At 32.4% G+C, this 20,178-nt stretch overlaps 6 protein-coding genes across 10 annotated transcripts; 2 read left to right on the forward strand and 4 right to left on the reverse strand.

Annotated features, from left to right (window-relative positions):
- The first annotated feature begins 1,089 nt into the window (after window positions 1-1,089).
- LOC117231087 (hemicentin-2) lies at window positions 1,090-6,216 on the forward strand. The gene is made up of 14 exons (XM_033489176.1): window positions 1,090-1,779; window positions 2,387-2,519; window positions 2,619-2,827; window positions 2,919-3,029; window positions 3,117-3,320; window positions 3,391-3,536; window positions 3,614-3,764; window positions 3,826-3,956; window positions 4,073-4,232; window positions 4,336-4,632; window positions 4,714-5,034; window positions 5,170-5,457; window positions 5,547-5,656; window positions 5,764-6,216. Exons 1-14 carry the CDS (start codon window positions 1,608-1,610, stop codon window positions 5,875-5,877), a joined length of 2,547 nt encoding a protein of 848 aa, XP_033345067.1. The 5' UTR covers window positions 1,090-1,607; the 3' UTR covers window positions 5,878-6,216.
- A 75-nt stretch (window positions 6,217-6,291) lies between these two features.
- On the reverse strand, window positions 6,292-6,922 carry LOC117231094. The gene is made up of 2 exons (XM_033489187.1): window positions 6,742-6,922; window positions 6,292-6,656 (listed from the first exon to the last, which is right to left on the reverse strand). The coding sequence occupies exons 1-2, from the start codon at window positions 6,907-6,909 to the stop codon at window positions 6,318-6,320; spliced, it is 507 nt and encodes a 168-aa protein (XP_033345078.1). The 5' UTR covers window positions 6,910-6,922; the 3' UTR covers window positions 6,292-6,317.
- A 481-nt stretch (window positions 6,923-7,403) lies between these two features.
- On the reverse strand, window positions 7,404-9,948 carry LOC117231091 (mediator of RNA polymerase II transcription subunit 6). Of its 3 annotated transcripts, none has more exons than XM_033489182.1 (5): window positions 9,754-9,948; window positions 8,336-8,495; window positions 8,096-8,270; window positions 7,780-8,026; window positions 7,404-7,705 (listed from the first exon to the last, which is right to left on the reverse strand). In XM_033489182.1, the coding sequence occupies exons 2-5, from the start codon at window positions 8,428-8,430 to the stop codon at window positions 7,626-7,628; spliced, it is 597 nt and encodes a 198-aa protein (XP_033345073.1). In that variant the 5' UTR covers window positions 8,431-8,495; window positions 9,754-9,948; the 3' UTR covers window positions 7,404-7,625. The 3 variants fall into 3 exon arrangements, with proteins under 3 accessions (XP_033345073.1, XP_033345072.1, XP_033345071.1); XM_033489181.1 differs by having other exon boundaries at window positions 9,737-9,948; XM_033489180.1 differs by lacking the exon at window positions 9,754-9,948 and adding an exon at window positions 8,595-9,242.
- Window positions 9,453-11,179, forward strand: LOC117231093 (N-alpha-acetyltransferase 80). Of its 2 annotated transcripts, none has more exons than XM_033489185.1 (4): window positions 9,453-9,686; window positions 10,311-10,430; window positions 10,498-10,631; window positions 10,715-11,179. In XM_033489185.1, exons 2-4 carry the CDS (start codon window positions 10,318-10,320, stop codon window positions 11,062-11,064), a joined length of 597 nt encoding a protein of 198 aa, XP_033345076.1. In that variant the 5' UTR covers window positions 9,453-9,686; window positions 10,311-10,317; the 3' UTR covers window positions 11,065-11,179. The 2 variants fall into 2 exon arrangements, with proteins under 2 accessions (XP_033345076.1, XP_033345077.1); XM_033489186.1 differs by having other exon boundaries at window positions 9,455-9,634.
- A 75-nt stretch (window positions 11,180-11,254) lies between these two features.
- On the reverse strand, window positions 11,255-12,693 carry LOC117231092 (flavin reductase (NADPH)). Its single transcript, XM_033489184.1, has 5 exons — window positions 12,503-12,693; window positions 12,019-12,183; window positions 11,849-11,938; window positions 11,637-11,768; window positions 11,255-11,545 (listed from the first exon to the last, which is right to left on the reverse strand). Exons 1-5 carry the CDS (start codon window positions 12,573-12,575, stop codon window positions 11,400-11,402), a joined length of 606 nt encoding a protein of 201 aa, XP_033345075.1. The 5' UTR covers window positions 12,576-12,693; the 3' UTR covers window positions 11,255-11,399.
- Window positions 12,694-13,253: 560 nt separating this feature from the next.
- Window positions 13,254-20,152, reverse strand: LOC117231096 (proteasome activator complex subunit 4-like). Of its 2 annotated transcripts, none has more exons than XM_033489189.1 (13): window positions 19,722-20,152; window positions 19,462-19,602; window positions 19,199-19,370; window positions 18,745-19,137; window positions 18,524-18,672; window positions 18,121-18,443; window positions 17,064-18,036; window positions 16,710-16,980; window positions 16,251-16,631; window positions 15,617-16,177; window positions 13,992-15,545; window positions 13,627-13,854; window positions 13,254-13,555 (listed from the first exon to the last, which is right to left on the reverse strand). In XM_033489189.1, exons 1-13 carry the CDS (start codon window positions 19,931-19,933, stop codon window positions 13,415-13,417), a joined length of 5,499 nt encoding a protein of 1,832 aa, XP_033345080.1. In that variant the 5' UTR covers window positions 19,934-20,152; the 3' UTR covers window positions 13,254-13,414. The 2 variants fall into 2 exon arrangements, with proteins under 2 accessions (XP_033345080.1, XP_033345081.1); XM_033489190.1 differs by having other exon boundaries at window positions 19,462-19,643; window positions 19,722-19,853.
- Window positions 20,153-20,178: the final 26 nt, after the last annotated feature.

Consider the following 20,178-nt stretch of genomic DNA (forward strand, 5'->3'; position numbering starts at 1 on the left):
AAATGTTTCTAAACGAAAATTATCAAAATGTCTATAAACTCTCACGTATCTCATCGAAAAGTATCAAAAATATATCGATCATTCAACATATCCTTAACAACCATATTGTTTCGGTTCACACACAAAAACGCTAAATCAACAATCAAAAAAGACCCTTGGTTTTCTGAAGATCGTCGTGAGGATCAAAGAGTCTTTCCGATCACGTGATGGTCCAACTGTTAGCCGAACTCGATGAACATCCCTGAACGTAGCTCTCGTATCGTTTTCTACGTAGAAAGAAGGGGTTGCGACTCGTCGTGAAGGTTCGTTGCTATTCGCAGGCTGTCGCGTGTGTGCGTTGCGCGGAACAGGCTACACACAGGGTTATATATCGTGCGGGAATCGAGAGCGTCGAAACACGAAGCGAGATCAGACTGACTTTACGAAAATCGATCGGCGCTCATCGTCGTCGGGTTAGCGACGCCTGCAAAGCGTGTCCATTGCAACGACGCGGTTACGAGGAAGCACCGCTGGCCGGCTCTCTCTTTCTCTCTCTCTCTCTCTTTCTCTCGTCTTGCTCCCTATCTTACTGTCTTTTTCCTTATCAGAGAACAACCCTCCAAATGTCGAGAAAGCTTTCGCGTTATCCGAAACGGACAAACGTTTCTTCCAATCAGTTCGCGAAACAGTGCAAGAGAATGGTGCTCGCGTAAAAGTTCGCGAAAGGTGATTCGTCGAATATCCTCCCTGTGCGTTCATTTTTTCCTTGACGAAAATCGGGAAACTGATGATCGAAGCTCCAGCAAGGTGCTATACACGGAGGAAGACTATAGAACGAGTACGAATTCCTTCTCGAAGTGCGGTCAAAGGCTTCCATCGTGAAATCTTGACGAGTCTGCAAGATATATTATACCCACTGTTCACCCTCGAAAGCGGTGATTTCTGTGGGAGCATACGAGGGTATAAGAGAAGCATAAAAGTGTCCTCCTAATCGTTATCGCCATTGTCGAAGCTCATCGGTGGTTTAATAAGAGCCGGCGCCTCTACGCTCGTGAATCGACAATAATTTTGAACACATTTGTATTACGACCTACTAAACCGCCACCCATCGAGACCCATCGAGGTTTTGAATTGCAGCCTTCTCACGCTCTCCAACCTGCTGAGAATCGATGTAAGCAAATGAATCGAGCTAACTCAAAACGAAGGCCGTATCTTATATTCAGATTGACTTGATTCGACAACAAAAAAAGAATGCGATCAAGACGACGAGAATAACGCAAAAGTATCTCCATATCGCTGGTCAATACACGGAATTCATTGGAATTACGAACAATCCGTTCTCGATGTACGCTTTAAGCAGAGAACGGGTAGAGGAAAATCGGCCGAAAAGTTCCTACGGCGGCAGAATTAATCGGTGAGCGTGTCCTGCGCCCTGTCCCTTTGTCACTACTCCAGAAAGAGAGAGATAGCGTGAAAAAGGAGGAGGGAGAGAAGAAGAGAGTCGAGACATCGTACGTTCGTCGAGGGCATCGCACACGAAACGGAGGAGGTGGGAGGAGGCCGTCTACCTCTCGACGTGGAATGATAATAAAGGAGAACCACAGGACAGGCCGGTACGGGGCGACATTATGCAAAAAGCGGATCTGAATGTACCGAACTCACCCCTTAAACCGTTCCCTCTTGGGATGGCGTTAGGGGTGCTCATTGATATCACGATCAAGCTAATCATCGTCGGCTACATGCTTGCTGTAGTCGTGTACGTGAACGCCACCGGGAACTGGGATAAGGACGATGATTTAGGTACGTTGTTAATGTTATAGTTAAAGTTATGCTATGCAATGGAATAGTAGAATGGGTAATATTCACAAAGAAGAATAGAAAATTCTAAGACAGTTAAGTTTGAAGAAACAGATGAATGATCCTATGGTATTATTTCTTTTTTATTATTTTTAGAGTAGAAAAAAGAGTTTCGCAAAGAAAACATTTTATGTAAGTTGTTGATGTATGCAGGATTGGTCGGAAATATATGTCTGACCAACTAACTATAGGTCGCATCTACTTAAGTCGATCTCCAGCAATATGAAATAGCTTAGAACGTAGAGACGCTAGGTATTTGTCCCAAATACTTAAGATTGCCGTGACTTCAGTAGATTTCGTGTACATTGATCAGCCACATGTCTGACATATTTACTTGTACTACTTGCTACATAATAATAATGTACATAGATATTCTGGAATCGTTACTTCATAAGTGATCGCAACCGTTCAAATTAAATTTCAGTAAATTATTCAACGATTATTCAACAAACAATTAACGAGGTACTACCGATAAATTCAACCTATATATTTGCTATATATTCTCGAGAAACCAAATAAAAATATAATTCTTTATCTATCTTCTTTTCAGTCGCAACTTTTGAAGTTAGTGCCGTTCTTGGACGCACCGCTAGATTGCCTTGTGACATTGAACCGTCCACGCGTGAAGATCGCGTATACATGGTGCTTTGGTTTCGCGATGACGCCGTGAAACCGATTTACAGGTATTATTTCTGTTAAAATATGATTTAGTTAGAAAATTCATTTGAAATAATAAACTTCATTTAATTAGAAAGGTATATTGAAACGGTTGACTGTTTCAGTTTCGACGTGCGAGGAAGAGCATTTAACAAAGCTCTGAATTGGTCGGACAGCACCGTGGTTGGCCCGAGAGCTTACTTCGTTACCGTGACGAAACCGGCTACTCTTTCTCTGGAAGCGGTTCAACTGGACGATGAAGGGATCTACCGGTGTAGAGTAGATTTCAAAAATTCGCCCACGAAGAATTTTCAAGTGAACCTCACTGTAATAGGTAAGAATTCGTGTGTATAACATAGAAAAAGCGTTTAACGTTCGTGAGAATATCTTCAAAATTCTTGGAATTATTTCGAAATTGTTTTCAGTTCCACCTTATCAGCTTTTAATTTACGACAGCTCTGGTGTGGTTGTGGGTAATACCGCAGGTCCACTTCAAGTAGGCGTCGAGTTTGGTCTATCTTGCGAAGTAAGAGGAGGTAATTCTTATTTTGTTGATTATTTAGTACTAAAAATATGATATTAAATTTGTTGAAGATCAACTCTAATTCGTTTTCTAAACATAGGCAAACCGACACCGGTGGTTAGTTGGTTGGTCAATGAGAAAGAAGTGGACAGTAAGTTGGAGGAAATTGGAAAGAACTTAGTCGTCAGTAAATTAACAGTACCTCAATTGAGAAGGGAACATCGTAACACAACTTACAAATGTCGAGCCTGGAGCACAAACCTCATACCTCCATTAGAAAAGACTATTCTCCTAGATGTTTATCGTAGGTATTCAAAATTCGTATCATAAAAAGTATTAATTTTACATAGTATAATGATATTTTATTGTTTCAGTAAAACCACTGTCGGTGAAAATTTTATTAAAACCGACGATGCTAGAAACGGAGAAAGACTACTCCATCACGTGTGAGACAACAGGATCGCATCCTCGAGCACGAATTACCTGGATGGAAGGAAACACCATTTATCACAATGGCAAAGTATATGTCGATGATTTTGCTACAAATTTGTAATTAATGTTATGATATTTTTATTTATGAAAATTTTAATCATTCAGGTAATCGATGGTGGTAATACTTCCGTGGTCTTAAGTACGCTCATGTTTTCACCGATTCCCGACGATCACGGGAAAATCCTCAAATGCCGAGGAGAAAACCCATCACTGCCAGACGCGTATCTAGAAGATTTCTTTCAATTAAACGTAGTTTGTGAGTACTCCGAAATTTGTAGTAATTATGTTCAGATAAACATTTCATGTTTATTTCACAGTTCCACCTAAAGTACAATTACACTTGGGTAGTACCCTAAATGCAGAAAAAATAAAGGAGGGTGACGATGTATATTTCGAGTGCAAAGTTCGGGCTAACCCAGAACACCATAAAATTACATGGAGGCACAACGTAAGTATCTTACTTGTTATATTACCTACTTACTTGTTGTAATACCAGTTATTAATAAGAATTTATTTTAAGCAGTTATTGTAAGAATAATTAATAATATTATTAAATAATTATAGGATGCGGTGTTAACGCAAAATTATTCAGCTGGAATAATCATGAGTACTCAGAGTCTCGTACTGCAAAAGATAGGTCGAGACAACGCCGGGAATTACACGTGTCTTGCTAGTAATGACCGAGGTGAAACTACCAGTCCAGTAGTAACTTTGCGAGTACAATGTAAGTTTAAAAAAAAATATATGTTCAAACTATAAATATTATAAAAGATAATTGATAAATGATTTCACTACAATTGTTCAATCTTTTCGACTCTAATGTTTAGTCGCACCAGTGTGCAAAGCGAAAGAGGTATCCATCATCGGAGCATCGTTAGAAGAATCGGTAAAAGTTCGATGCGAGGTGGACGCTGATCCTAACGAGGTAGAATTCGTCTGGGAGTTCAACAATAGTGGCGAGAATTTCGAAGTTGCACCAGCGAAATTCGATGGTAATAACGGAACAATGAGCGAACTTGTTTACACGCCAGTGTCTGAAAGAGATTACGGAGCTCTAACGTGTTGGGGTAGAAACATAATAGGAAAGCAGGAAGCGCCTTGTATCTATCAAATCATTCCAGCAGGTAACTTCTATGTATAAATAACTCATAACAGATGTCTATAATATCGTACAGACAAGAAACCAATTTGATTTACATTCCCAGTGAAACCAAATCCTCTGAACAATTGTACGATAAAAGCATCCTTGAATCAAAGTTCCGAGATCCTGGAAGTGGAATGTGTGCCGGGATACGATGGTGGATTAAGGCAAGAGTTTCGATTAGAAGCGTACGAAGTTCTTACTGGTAATTTAAGAGTGAATGCATCCAGTGTGTCCGCAGACGTACCAGTATTTAGGATTGCTGTAGCGGATCTTCTACCGGCGACACATTTTTATCTCGTTACTTATGCCGTAAACGCGAAAGGAAGAAGCGAAGTGAGTCTGTTAGAGGATATAATGCTAAAGGACTCCGATAAGCACACGGGTAAGAAATTGTACTTGGAAAGTAATCTTTTAATCTGATAATTCAGATAATTTCAGCGTTTCCTAGCAATTCAAAAGGATAAAGAAATATCATATATTGAATGTATCAAGTGTTATTGGTAATTCGTTGTTTTAGATAGGGGAGTAAGCATGGTTCCAATTATTCTATTTCTTACCGGCTTCATGGCGCTTGGCATTACTGCACTTTTAGTAATGTCGGTGATGTACCGACGCAGAGGTACCACTTCTCCGGTTCATATTGAGCCTTACATGAAACAACCGATAATTACTCCTCCAGATTCGAGGAATAATTCGATGCTTGATGTTACACACGGGGATCATACTTATTTTGTCGAATACACGTTGAAACAGGTCACTGACTACGCACTCAACAATCAGCCAGATATCATACAGTCGCCACAAGGTAAAAGTTTATCCGCCTTTATTTCTGTTATAATGTATGCATAATATGCATAATGTATGGATAGGATAATGTAGTGAGTTTGATTTTAGACCAGGAAAAGATAAAACGCGAACCACAATTATTTTTACCTGTACGACCAGATACGCTGTTTGCACCGTACGATATTCATAAGCAAGGACTTCAAAGTAACAGATGCAGCGTGAGTAGTACTATATAATAATATTAGTAATAATTAATATTTTTAATGTAATTTGTAAATCTTTTTCCCTTCTTTTTTCATTTCTTTTTTCTTTTTTTTTTTTATAGTTGAATCCATTCTCTACAAAGTCTTGGGAACCTATTAGTTTTAAAGCTGATCGTAATTTAATGAAAGAGATCATTATCGCCAACTCTATACCCGGTCCAGAAAGTTGTGTGTAAAAAGTATCTGAGAGAACGAATGAGCGAAACATATCAAGAGGACCGATATTTCGAAGCCTAAAAAACAATCGTACCGTATAATTGTTATGTTGGGTACTGAGGATGAACGTCAAACGAACTGCAACTAGTCTCCTCGTCGAGTTGGTGTACATTGCACGAAGGAATGGCATAGTACGAACATGACGACGTGTTAACACTGCTTACAAGTCAAATGTCTCATCATTGAAAAATCTATGGAACTGAAAAAAAATCTAGAAATCGTCAAGACTAGTTGCATACTAACTAAACGCTACACATGGTGTATTATTCCAAGTTTAATATATTTTGTGTCAAGTCTTAGATGGTTTGCTTATTTTGTTGAGAAATTTACCCACAATCGCAACAATATCCATTATCTTCTCCAACGATTTATCTTAATCTCTCGTGTTTGTCGTGCATACTTAAAATAATGCATGTTTAACGTGAGTGTACTGAAGGGATGTGATGCAAGATTTCCCATTATTGCAAAGATAAGCGCGGAAATAAATGCCGTAAATCACTGCCATCAGTATGATGATTCCAGCAATTAAAACTGTCATACAAATTTTTTTTCGAATTTTTCCCAGGGTACGCAGACACAATACTTGACCATCTGACATTGTACTCCTTCTCGGTACATCAGTTGCTTCTTTATTCGTATCTTCTGTTATATTCACTTCGCGCTTTATTATATGTGACATATTTGGCGATTCTTGCATGTATCTTGTTTGCCAACCATTTGATATTGAAGATGCTTTGTACTGGGAAAAAAAAGATCATACTATTCCTCTAAGATACACGAGCGTAAATCCCAAATTAAATATTTTCATTGATATTTAATGTTACTTGAGTATCATAAAATTTACGCATTTGTCGACGAACTAACTGAATTATTTTGCACTTTTCGTGTTTCAAATTTTGTATAAATTCATCTTTGTCAGAATCACAGGTACCCTGTCCGAAAAATTTTTCATCTATGTATTTCTCAGGACACGTATTTCCGTCACATATCATTTTTTACCTTACGTGCCATTCTTCTTCGTAATAGAAAATTACAAATGAAACTCTAAAAAAATAGTTGAAACACTAGTATATTTTATTAATATCACTTTGAGGTCCTAAAATATTTTCATAACCATTTCCTTAATTGAAAATTTAACGTAATGCATCATATTAAATCGATTATACAAATTAATATGAAAGTTTGTAACAAAATACTTCTCAATTTCATTCAATAGTTATAACAACACAATGTAATTTTATAGATCAGATCAATTGCTACATCAAGATATTTTTGGTTAATGCAAGCATATAAACATCAAGGATTTTTCCGTCATCCATCATCCGAGAAAGAAAAAATTAAATGTCCAGATTCTATCTTTTGTCGTAAATTTAATAAAAAAGGGAAGATTAAGAAGAAAGAGACTCCACGGATAAAAATAAATGTAGAAGAAGAAATGGATAATCCAGATTGTCCATGGTGCAGGAAAAAATAAAATACTACCAAGTGACAAATATTTTCTATTTTTTATTTTTAATTTCGTACAAATTCAGTAGTTTGCCAAAATATATTCACATGCACACCAGTTCATCACACTTTTTACTTAACGAAAAAGATATAATTGATAATGCTAAATACCTATTTCATAAAATAAAAATTGAAATAAAATACAATATATACATAGAACATTATTGGTCTTATATTCTTATTAAACCATTATAAACCCTTATTAATTAACTTTTGGTTTCTTTTCTGGTGGTGGTTTCATGTCCTTCTTTTCTGTTTTTACTTCTTGTTTAATTTCCATTGCTAAAAGATTAACAAATTAATTTTACTTTGATGCTTAAAATACTTCAAAAGAAACTACCAAAATAAGTATGTACAAGGTTCTATAGCTTGGTGCACTGGCTTTGGAACAGGCAATGGGAATTTCCGTGTAAGTTCAGCAAGTAACATGTCCACCCTTTGTCTTTGAAATAGAGAACTTGGTTCTTCACGAACAGGTGTTTCTTTCTTTGCTGCCATAGCTTTCCCATTTTTGAAATCCCAATAGTAGCCCTTGCTAGGATGATATCTTGAACATGAACTAGCTTCTTCAAAAGCAGATTGTAAGTGATGTACTGTAGATAACTATAAAACGAAGTTCCATAAATTAACAATACGTCCTGATAATACTCATTTTTAATAAATTTTAAGTACCAATCTGGAGCTCACAACCGATGCCAAATCAGGAGCTTGATACACAACACCTGCAATGATATAATAGTCTGCAAGTGGCGCTGCTAAAGTAGGAGTATGACGGTGTTGCTTCCTGATCACGTACAAAATAGGTGCTTGAACATGTAAAAGAATATATTCAAGGCCAGTCATATTTCTAAAAATAAATATTTAATTATTGATATTTTACATTTAAACAATGCTTTTACTCATATTACTTACTGTAACTGATCAGGACTTAAACGCTGCATTTTGACAATTTCATTATTACATGTTCTGTCATAAAAAGGATTACTTCTTTCAGAAAAATAGTCCATTATATTGTTTGGATTTAATACAGGAATCCATGCACTATCATGCCAAGAAAGTCCCAAAGGATTTTCTATTAATTGTATGAAATAAAAAGTAGGAGGTTAGGAAGAACATAAACAAGTTTATTATATTAACTGTATTAATAAACTTTATTTCCGTATGTTATTACCTGTTACAGGAGGTCTTGCAGACAACATTTTTATGTTATGAATTATATGTTTGTTAAATATTTAAAATATTTGTTTCATACACACAACTGATATAATGTACTATTGCTTATACGTCTCGTTTCCGTTAATGGAGTTTATGTGCAATATTATTACTTGTAATTCTAGATATTTCTAAATAATCTGTATGAATACCATTATTTATTTGATTTAAATACTGAAAATAAGATATTAGAAACACAGGAATGATACAAGTAAACAATTAGTGGGATCAACAATGGTTCTCAAATCTCATTAATCCTTAGATTTAAAATTCAAAATAATGACAAGTAAGAAATGAGAAATGCATACATAGTGATTTCCATAAACACTTATTTTATTTTTTTTTCGTAAGTGATAAATGCAAAAGAATTACTTTTTCTGTAATTCCTTAAAATCGTATCATTCAGAAACAATTATTGACCATCACTGTCGAAATAAAGAATGCAGGACATTGTTCACATATATATGTAGAACAGAGGCTATTTAAAAAAATGGGTCAAATGCAAAAAACGAGACTCGCGTTCGAAAGAGAATGGGTCATGGACATGTCCCAGTGAGATACTTTATACAAAGAAATAAAATAAATAAGCAAAATAAATAAAATAAAAAAGCAAATAAAAATATGAAATTTTTCTTATCTAACATTCCAATAATGTATCACATTGCAATTTACAAAATAAAAAATAGACTACAAAACTTTTTGTAAAAAAATAAAATATGTAATTGGAAATTAAAAATAGTACAAGTATTTCCCAGATATTTTATATATAGTATAAAATTCCTTTCTATTAAGATTAACAAGTAAAGATATAATTATTAGACAAAAGACGTATTAGTGGAAGAATGACTTGAAATGAGGTGATGTACTCTATAATACCACTGGGTGCTACGAAAATTTTATGTAACAGTGGGGATATGTTCAACAGAAGCATCATTCTTGGCTCAAGATGATATTAATCTCAAAGCTATTTCCACACGGGATACATATAGGTGAAGCACAGTGACCTTTAAACTTGTGTGTCAAGTTCTCATCATCCAGTTAGAAAAATACGGTAAGGACATCTGCACCAAGCTATTTATTACACTTGTTCGCATATGTTACCTTCTATTTTTCGATACCTGTCAATCACAGGTTGTTGCACGCTTTTCCCTCTAAAGGAGTCAATCAATCAAATAGATCCCAATCTCCGACCATCCGTCTGTTTTACTCGAACAAATTTTGTCTCATATATTAATATGAAATATGTATTATTTAACCTTCCTAGTTGCTTAATGGATTCTTCTTCGATATCTTCACGTCATAATTTATATAAAAATAAAACAATAATTCTTATTGTTACTTCTTCTATAATATGAAGAAATTTTACCTTTGATATTTCATGACAAGTTATTTTTAATTCCTTTCCCCGAAAATATGAAAATTATTGTCCTGACTATAGCTATAAAAATAGATACTTTACGTAATATTATCGCGAAATCTATTTCTGTATGCTTTTCATTACCATTATCTTATCACAATCTTTTAATTTTTTCAATTTCTTTTAATATTTCTATTAATAACTGTTATCACAAAAATAATGCAAAACTTTTACTATTCTACTTTTTGAAATATTTCGAACTTAAGAAAGTTAAATTAAATTGCACAAAAATTATATTATCATGATTCATTATTACAGAAAAGATATGACTGCTATTGAAAAGGAATATAGAATAGTACCACTTCATAAAAGACCAGACCTAATTCCAGACTGTTGTACATTATTGAATTCTGAATGGCCAAGAAGTGAAACTGCACGGTATATCATAATACTTAATTTAAACAAAGTCCTATTTAACAATTAAATGAACTTCAATGTAAAATAGGTTAAAATTTCTGAATGTATCATGCGATGAGTTTCCCACATGTCTTATACTAATAGACAAAGAGGACAGAGTCCTTGGTCATTGTAAAATATCTTTAATACCTCGATTACGTCATAGTTGTTTTATACAATCAGGTATGTATAATTAGCTTAACAGAGAGAAAAATATGAAAGTGTACAAACAAGAACCAAATTTAATTTTCTATTTCATGTCTTAGTGATAATTGACTACCAGCGTAGATCTCAGGGTTTAGGATCTAGACTACTACGTGGAGCTGAGGAACATGTAGCAAAGAAAGGAATTAAAAATGTATATTTAATAACTAAAGGCCAAGAACTTTTTTACCTAAAAAATGGATATAAAACCTGTGATCCATTTAAAGCATCAGGCATCAATGATGTTGTATATTCTAGTGCAGCATTTACTAAAGCAAAGCTTAAAGAAAAAAGTACACAATATTGTGGTCCACCACCACCTCCAATGCCAAACTTTCAGATGCCAAAGTTCTATGATCTAGGTATCTTAACACACAGAACACATATGGTAAAAAGATTATCATCACAGTAACAGTTTTATTTTTTTCAAGATTCTTTTATATTCCACAAATGTATATTATTTATTTATTTATCTAAAAAATTATTTTTTTAATTGCTTTTAAATACAGAAACACTTCTCATGCACACATCCTCATATTTTACAAGAAATTATAACCATTCCAATAGATATTTAAAATCACAAATATTTTTCAATAGCTGCATACTTTCAATGTAATACATTTTGTACAAATTAGAAGGTGCCTTTTCATATTACCTATTTATTTTTTTATATGACTAAAAGCTGAAAATATTCTCCAAAATATTTTTTTAATTCTGACCACATTACAAAATGTAGTTTTTGTTATATTATGCAATGTTAGCAATACCACAAACTTTTTGATAATGTTCTGGTTGTTGAAGACTTTCAATAAGAAAATCTCCTAAATCATATATGGAAATAGTCCGACCAGGAGACTCATCATGCTTTACTACATATTTTGATCTTTGTACATCTGCAAATAGACAAAATATATATACAAACGATTGTCTGTAATTGTGAAATATATGTAAATAATTTCTTTAAAATTACAAATAATGACATACTTGTAAAATGGGGTGGTAATATTGCAATCCATTTTAATTTACTTTCTTTAAGAAGGTCGAACATTCGCTGGTGATCTGCATTTACATCTTTAAATATATTAGGCACTGCTTCAGGTTTGTAAAACAAAAATGCTGCAAGAAACAAAATATTAATTAACAATACATGAAAATTATCAATATGTGTTGTAAATAATTAGATTAGCAAAATTTACCAGATAAACAAACAGATACCACTTCTACATTGTGCACTTTCATAGCATCTATTATATTTTTCATACCATTGGACAATACTGTAGTTGGACCTAAATGAAAATTTGCAATGGATATTAAGCTCATATTGTAGGCTGAAAAATTAATATTTCATATAAAATTGAATATTTACCTAAATCATTCCGTGTGCCAAGCACAACAACCACTGCATCCCTATTAGATATTGCATTTGAAACTTGTTCTGCATTAGTAACATCTCCAACAACTATTTCAATTTTATCTTTTAAATTTGTTGGTACTTTGCTTTCATCTCTTACAAATGCTCTTATATTTAATCCTAAATTTTTTAAGATAATTAAAATAAAATTAGTTTTGCGCATAACTTGCATTTTTCAAATATTATACGCTTGTACTTTATCTAAGATCTTTACAAAAACCTTTCTGGCTATTTTATATTTTTTATTAAAATCATCGTTCGCGAATATAACGGAACGAGCGTATAAACAAAACCAAATACAGGGATTGATCATAACGATATTACCTGTCTATAAAATATTTTATATCTTTATTACATTTTCGATAATTAAAATCTCTTTTTAATATATATAAAAGAATAGATTACAAAGTAAAATGATAAATAGTAGATAAGACTATACCCTTATTTACAGCGCTATTTAAAGCACATAGTCCGGTATTTCCTGTAGCTCCAAATATCACTATTCGATTCATGGCGATACAACTGCTATCAGATAGCTACTGAAAATTCGTTATCCACTTCAAGTACTTAGAAGCGATTGTCTAATCAGAAATGCTATGTCATGTCTAGAAAACACTTAAAATTGCAATTTCAAGAAAGTTACAAACAAGAATATGACGTATATTTTTCTTGATTTATCTATTACATATAAATGAATGGAATTAAAAGAATAAGTTACTAGATTTCTAAATGAAAAATGAGTTTTATCGTATCATATATACATACTCGAATTTTCCATAAAGCCTCAAGCCTATTTTAGTAGTCTAACCTATTCTCTAGAAAAATTTTATATTTAGCGTAAATATTTTTTAGACTTAAGGAACATATAGTCATTATTACATGATATAACATTTATTTTTTTGTTATATATATATATATATATATATATATATATAAATAAAAATATTAATTAAGGTATAAACATAAAATAGTTCACAAACATTTAATTTGAGAGGTAGTCAGTAATAATTTCAGTAAGTTAAACTTTTTAAATTATAGTGGCATTTACCATTTATTGCATGAAACTTCGTAAATTATCATTTATTTAATATCTAGCTTAATTAAAATATTCAAATTTGTTGTTTTAGCAGAAACATATATACCTTATGTATAATAATTCATATTAAAGCTGTATTGACATTTAGACAGTCTTAAATAAACAAATATGGCTTCTTTTGTATATTTTATATTATATCTTGTATATTTTCACAGCGAAATACCAATACATTTTTTGTTAAATATCATATACACAACTTTTATATTATTATTACTAAAAAATTCTTTACTATATAATAAAAATGTTAACTTTCTGTTAGGCATAATAGGATGGTGGCATTATTAAATCTTGCAATACAGATAATTGCTCTTCTGTGAAATGTTGCATATACTCCTCCACACCCCTCCATCCATTATGAGTTCTTTTAAAATCATCCAAAGTCTCTTTAATTGTCATCTGTAACTCAGAGGAATTTTATTATTTAATGAATTATTGTATCATGCTTCAAATTTATTTTGGATACTAACTGGTATAGGTTGTGGATCATTCATATGAGCACGAAGATGTTCAAAAATTGGAGGAACGTATTTTGGTATATCATATGGATGAGCTTGTACAAATGCACACATTCCTATTATAGCTGCATGACGAATACGTAATGCATCAGCTTTTAGATTCTTTTTTGTTTCTTCCTTATTACTATTCAAAGCTTCTTTTTTACATAATTTAATATTTGCTTTTCTCTTGAATTCATCCTGAAAAATTAGAAAATTATATATATTATGAAATTATATATATTATGAATTATATATAATATGAAAACTATATATATTAAATCTATAAATATAACTGCTGGTAATAATTATCATAAAAATATTTCAAATATATTTACCAATAAAGATTCTAATTCGGGTATAAACATACAATGCACTAATCCGCTAAGTAATTCACCAGCAGTTTTTCTTACTTCAACTCGTTCATCTTCTAATAAACGTAAAACTATATCTTTAACAGAATTAACCCATGATGGATTACTTAAAAATGTACACATGTTGTAAAATACCCAAGCTTGAAGGAATTCCAAACAAGCAGATCTTGTCCACCAAGATACATGCTTTGACATTTTTTCTACTGCTTCTAAAGCTACTGGCATATTACACGGCAATGTGAATGCTTGTGCATATATTGTTAAAGCAGATGTACACGATTGTTTCAATTCTTCATCTGTTTCGCAATTTTCCATCTGATAGATGATTGGAAATATTTGATACAATTCTGGCGGTAAACCATACCATGGACGATTCATATCTACAATCCATTTACAAATTGTCTTAAGTAATCGAATTGCTCTTTCTTTCTCTTCTTCATTTATTCCTATTTCTTTTAGATCGTTCGATTTAACAATAGATACATGTGCAGGCAGATTTTTTACATCATTGTCGAATTTCGTTGCATTTTCATCTACAAGAGGTTGTAATTTTGGCACTATTTTATTTAAGAAATCTTGTATTTGCGGTACCGACTGATTGTTTGAAGTTCTTAAACTTGTGAACACCGTTACTAAAACAGAACTTAACCGTTCTCTCACGTTTTCAAATGGATTTTCTAATAATCTATCTTCTATCCGTTTCAACAAACGTTGTAATAATTCCAAAACCCGCCATAGTTGTTCAGTAAGAGTCGTTTGTAAAATAAGCAATCGTCCCGATTCAATAAAAGACGATTCTGATTCGCTAACAAAAATTTCTTCCATCAAATGCTCCAGTAACCAATGTTGTCTATTTGGATCTCTACATTGTTGAGCTGTGGAAAAACAAAGGACCCAGTCCTCAAGAGTTTCTGGTGTCATATTAATTAAGGTAAGTTTTATGACCGGTAATAAAGAATCCCACATTTCACAAACCATATTAAATGGCCAATGTTTTGAACCCTTAATGATTCCCGCAATAATCTCGGCTGCACACCTTTGACTACTTTCTTGTTTATCCTTCACTAACTCATGTAAATGTGGCAGAAAATTTTTTAGGAATACTATCCCATGATTACGAAAAAGGGCTTTAAAAAGACGATATTTATAATAATTGAATTTGTCATTGTCCTTTTTTGTTTCAAGACTATAAAATTTTATGAGTTTTTTGATATTCTGCAAATCGTTAAAAAAGAGATCGATTTCTTTTTCATGATCTGTTAATTTTCGTACATTTGGATCTAGACATGGTTGTTGAGGTGTCGGGGCATACATTTCAATTTTTTTTGGCCATGTGTAATATCCTAGATATGGCTTATGAATAAATCTAGGTTCATCCCATTGCTCTGCAGTCAAGGGCCGAGTTTCGAAATTATATTGGAGCCAAGCATTGTCTGGTCTTTGCCCTCGTTCGAAATTCACAGATTGGTTTTCTGATGACTCATTTTGTTCTAGTGATGTTGGTGGATCAATAGTTATCTTGAAATTAAAAAATTTGTGTTTAAGTTATACCAAAAATATTTGCAAAATAAATTTTTTCAGTACTTTACCTTTGGGTGTTCTCTTTTTTGTTGTTGCAACATACATATAACTACACGAAGAGCAATATTTCTTTCACTTAATGAATCGTGTATTAATGCTCCTACAAAGTAACGAACTACTTTTGGTGGATAAATTTGTTCCGGGTGAACTAAATGTCGAATAAAGTCTATTGCCATTAAACGATGTCTCCAATGTAAATTCTTTTCCAAAAGGGCATTTAAGAGATCATTTATTAAACCATTATAAGATGCCAAATTACTTTCATTAAATGCTTGTGCAATTTTTAAACCTTCCACAATTTCATCCTCTGTGGGCTGAGGTAAAGTAGGTTGAGGATTAGTCTTCCATAAAGCTGTTGCAATTTCCAAACATGTATTCGGTATTTCAAACGTAATAGCGATCGTTGTAAATTGTTTACTTATATATTTCACAACATCTTCTTTCAAGCGAATTATAGATAATTTCTCACATGGTTTAGAAAGTACCAAAGTTGTCCATAAATCTCTCAATTTATTCCAATCATGTTCGATAATTGTTTCTTGAGAATCAACTAAAATATTCAGAGCTCCCTATGTAAGATAAAATGAAGTATTAAAAAAAATTGTATTAAACGTTGCTTGTCATGATTGTTGTCGTTCTTACCTTATACGCATCATGATCTGCTTCCGGATCCGCCCTCAATATATCAAGTAATTTTGGAATAATGATTCTAGATGACAACGTCAAATGATGGAAAGCCCGCAAGAGGACGCGTTGAGCTTGACATCGCACGTCAGAGTACCTGCTAGTAGCCAATCTAAATAATTTTAACATTATTTTTTTATGAGCTTCAGTTAAATTAAAAAACTGTAAATATGAACGAGTTTTGTGTTGAATTTCTGCACATAGCAATACAAAGGATCCCATTATTCCCTTTTTTCTTACTAACATGTCCTTCATCATTTTGTGCGCTCTTTTTATATTTCTATAATTTACAATATTAGTTGTAACAGATGCAGGTCCTAATAAGAGATAGCCCCAAATCTAGAATAAAAGAATTTTATAATGTGTTTAATATTCTTTATTAACTTATTACTCTAAATAGTATATTTAAACAGATACCTTTATCAAAACAAATAAACTTTTTGTATCGCCCTCTGTATTTTCAAGAATTATACCTTGCAATTTATTCATAAGTGTTCCAATGTAACGTTTAACGTTACTACCATTAGGCATTAATATTTCATGTTTCATACCAAGTGTTGGCCTGAAAGGTTGCCATTTTAAAGACGATTTCACTAAATCTAATGGTTTCCCTTCATATATAGGTAAAACAGATTCACAACCTTCAATAATGGTGCTTACAATATTTAAGCTAGTCAGTAACTCTTCTCTAAAATCATATAATAATTTTATTTCACCTATTCTTAATGAATATTATCATTAAATATTATATAGAAGTGATCAATAGTTAACCTCCTTAATGTGATCAAGCGTTTACAATATGTCTTTAATTTACTTGTTTCAGGAATAAGATATCTTAAAAATATTCGATTTATTGCAGCCATTTCTGTCTTATCAGGAATGTACCATTTGACATCTAAGCTACTAATATCCAGAACTTGACCCCAGTACTTTATTTCATCAGTAGATGTAAAGTGACATGGTACCATAGTAGATAATGAATGAAGGACTGATTTTAATAATATACAAGCTAAATTGTTTCCTTCTCTAGAGTTTAAAATCACTACACGGTCAAGAACTGTTGTGAGTGTATCTATATAAGGTAGTAAATTGTTCCCTGTTGTAGTAACAGTTGCAGATAAAAGCAACATTGCATATAAAAGACGATCATCCACATGTTCTTCCTTAATAATATCATTACTTTCGCCCGTGATATCTAAGATAGTTTGTGAAAGTACAGGCAATAATGTTTTCAAAGTTTCTTTGCCATTAACTTGGGCAAATACTCGACACAAACCAGCTGCCAACTGCCCAGCAACTTTAATTTCGAGTGTACGTTGAGTTATAAATGTGCATAATTTATCTAAAGCCTTTTTAAATATTGCATCATTAATATACATTAACAGGATCATGCACACATTACACAGAACGGTTTCTGTGACCTTTTCTAATTTACTTTTCTCGCCACCAGCAGAATTTTCTAATCTAACCAATTCTAGAGAACTGTGATCTATGAAAGAAAATATCTTGTCCAAAAATTGTAAAACAAAATCTTCAAATCCAGACGCTGTTTCATAATCTAATTTATCTTCTTCACCTACTGCTGTGATTGGTTTAGAAGTATCCACAATAGGTATGAAACAGGCATAAACTGAGATAAGACGGAAAGCTAAAAAGCACTTTTCTGGATTATTTGGATCAATGCTAGATAGAAGCAGAGAAAGTAGTGGTAAAACATGTCTTGGTCCTTCTGGGTATGTATAGTCTGCAAAAGAGATTTATAATTCATAAAAATGTAAAATAAATAGTAAATCATGTCAAAAAGTAGCCAGAAAAGTATAATCCACACCTGTATTTACATTTTTAGACCCTTCTGCCATTGGCCTAGCTATAGCTTCCATACAATTCAATGTAGCAATCAGTTTATATGATTCTATTGTGAGAGAATCCAATGTAGAAGACACTCTATTCAAAACATATGGAATAACCAAATTGGGTCTCATAGTAGCAAGATATTGTAAAGCTTGTGATGCATGATTAACACTTAATTTATTAAATATTGATGCCATAGTTACTGGTAACATACTTTTGACAAATGCATCAACATGACTATCAGTTAATTTATACTCTTCAGGAATGGGAGTTTCCCAAGTTGGCTCAGCATACCTTTCTCTATAATATAAATAAGACATACATTATAAATTTATAAATACTTGTAAAAATTAATTATAAAACTTGTTATTGATTCTCACTTGTGCAAACGCGTAATAAAATAAAATGAAAGCTTCATAAGAATCTCTTTTAATATATTCAACCAGTAACCATTATTAGCAGGATGAAAATATGTTTCTATCGTTTTCAAAAACTTATCAAGATATGTTTGAGCACTTGAACCATTTCCCTAAAAACATTATACAATATATGAAACGATATTTTATTTAAATATACTCTTTAATTTTCAATAAAATTTTACCAGAACTGCTACTATCCATATTGTTATAGAATTTGCATCTATTTCATGATGTTTTTGTATTTTATTATATGATACTGGTAATTTTAAGCACCGTATAAATCTAGTGAACATCAATGGTATATAAGGTTCCCAATTAATGTATCCAATGTTATAATTAGCTACTGCTGCCATTAACTCCATCATTTCATTTTCCCATGTTGGTGCATTGTGACATATTTCCCATAATTTCATAAATTCTTCAAACCATAGTTGATATCCAATTGAATGGTATTTTGGAGGCAATTGTACTGGTAAAAACCACCGTAACAGTTGTATACTTTGAGACATTGTTATGACATCGGTGAGGCATAAAGTTGGTCTTAATTCATCTAATATCTCCTGTGTTGCACTTAACTATTATAAAGGATTAATTTTCATTCTTTTGTTAATTTACTTAAGAAAAATATTCACTTACAGGAAAATAAACTTTTGCGTATACAATAAGTGATTCTGTTGTATTCTCAAAAAGATGACAAATATGGTACATTTCAGGACGATTTTCTTTTGCTTTCATTATACGAAGAATCATATTATAAAGAGGTCGCCATGGCAGTTTCAGTTCATCAGGAGATATAAATTTCCTCTTTCTGTAAATATATATTAAAACATGTGAAATTGATTTCCTATAACAAATGATAATCCTATATAATATTATGAATAAAAGTTAAATCATCTTACTTTAACAACATTAGTAATGTAATAAGACACTGAAATGTAGAAGCTGTAGGTATTTCTGAAACTGTAACCAGTTCATATAATAACTTTATAAGCAAGATGTGATCTTCTTTGCTGAAGTTAAATCCATACATGTTTATGTAACTAGAAAAAATATTCATGAATCCAGATTACAAATATATTTTCTAAAATAAGCAGTATAATTAAAATGTAATTATTGCCTTTCTTTCAAATAATATAATAATATAAATGAATATACTCACTGGCCTAATTTAGTAACCCATACATAGCAGCCTGGCCATATTTCATTAAACATAACAGCACGCCCTAAATTTGCTTTAATTTCGGCTAATAAAGCCTGTGTTTCTGTCTCTACTTCGTCTGCATAAGGCAACAACTTATTGTATATAAATTTCTTAGATTGAACATCTTCTATACTTTTGTAAATACAAATATCTGTGAGATTCTTGTTCATTGTCACTGAAACTGTCTTACTATTACGAACACAAGAAGCACAAATAGATGCAACCTACAAAAGAGCGCACTGTACAATGCAAAATCATGTATATTATTAAGTCAGTAACAACTTGCTTATTCTGCTTCGATTTTATTGAGTCATGTTTTGCATTTTAGGATGCCATATTTGATGAATAAAAAGAAACATGAATTACTATAAATCTAGAGAAACATCGATCTTCGTATTCAATATATCGATATTCA

This window comes from Bombus vosnesenskii, unplaced genomic scaffold, assembly GCF_011952255.1.
Source record: "Bombus vosnesenskii isolate JDL3184/JDL3185 unplaced genomic scaffold, Bvos_JDL3184-5_v1.1 scf7180000013270, whole genome shotgun sequence".
Classification (NCBI taxonomy): domain Eukaryota; kingdom Metazoa; phylum Arthropoda; class Insecta; order Hymenoptera; family Apidae; genus Bombus; species Bombus vosnesenskii.